General features: G+C 57.5%; 1 protein-coding gene across 1 annotated transcript; it reads right to left on the bottom strand.

The window, feature by feature from the left end:
* Nucleotides 1–279: 279 nt before the first annotated feature.
* COCCADRAFT_80291 (uncharacterized protein) lies at nucleotides 280–957 on the bottom strand (the record flags this gene model as incomplete). Its single annotated transcript, XM_007720920.1, has 1 exon — nucleotides 280–957. A coding segment is annotated over one exon (678 nt), but the record flags the coding sequence as incomplete, so codon positions are not given.
* Between the last annotated feature and the right edge of the window lie 66 nt (nucleotides 958–1,023).

The following is a 1,023-nucleotide window of genomic DNA, read 5'->3' as shown; positions in this document are numbered from 1 at the left end:
CTTGCCTACTCTTCTTGTACTTTCCTGCGGGTTAATACTGCGCCTGCGTTTGCGTGTGGGTTCTTGCCAGCGCTGCTCGGGCTGTGGCTCCCACATGTACCCGCTCTCCTCCTCCACCTCTCCCCACGCTGCCACCACCAACCGCTGCCAAAATGGACGCGCAAACCACAAGTAAAATAGCACTAGCTCGCCCACTTCACGTGGGACGTAGCGGTGGATTATTTTACTGTGCCCACTCTGTGCAATATTTTTGTGGTAAGTGGTAACAAAAACAAGTGCGCCATCTTCGATAAAAATTCCGCGACGATTCCCCTGTGCATTATTTTGAAAACGGATCGTCAGTAACTCACTACCACGCGGCGGCGCACCTCCCGTCATATGCACAAGTACTGCAAGTGCGTGGCGGGCTTCTCGCACTGCTCTGCCGTATGCCTGGATGCGCGCCTTCACCCACACCAGCCTGCCACCCTCCGCCATAGCCACACGCGACGCCGCAGCATCAGCAAACGCGTGCCGCAACGTCTTCTCCTGCTGGATACGCTCAATTAGCCAGCGCTTGGGGTCCCCTACACTAGTAGCCTGGTGGTTGCGTGGGTCCTCCATAAAACTCCAACCTACCTGCTGCGCAGCAGCATTGTCCACCAGCTTGTCCCAGTAAATAGCGGGACACGGCGTCGTCCCGGGCATCACCTCGCCCTCGGCGTCTAACTGCAATAGCAGCAGTTGTTTCAGCATGTCCTGTCGCGTGCTGGCAATCATGCCATGCACCATAATCCGTAGCTGCGCCATGCTGAACTGGATCTGCCCATACAACAACGTGTCGCCCACCCAGTCCACTACGCCCTCGGCATTCGTCGTGTACCGGATCTTGAAGCCAAATGCCCGCAGCCGCAAAATGGCGTCCATGGGCGTGGGCCGGCCGTTGTAGTCGGTCAGCGCCATGAACCGGTGGCACATGTCCTGCACCAGCTCAAAATGCGTACCAGCTATGGTGCTAGCGGTCTCTTCACTGTACCCCCCAGC

Source organism: Bipolaris zeicola, assembly GCF_000523435.1.
Source record: "Bipolaris zeicola 26-R-13 unplaced genomic scaffold scaffold_838, whole genome shotgun sequence".
In the NCBI taxonomy this organism is placed as follows: domain Eukaryota; kingdom Fungi; phylum Ascomycota; class Dothideomycetes; order Pleosporales; family Pleosporaceae; genus Bipolaris; species Bipolaris zeicola.
Note: the sequence above shows the minus strand (reverse complement) of the source record. Positions and strands in the feature narration are given on the sequence as shown.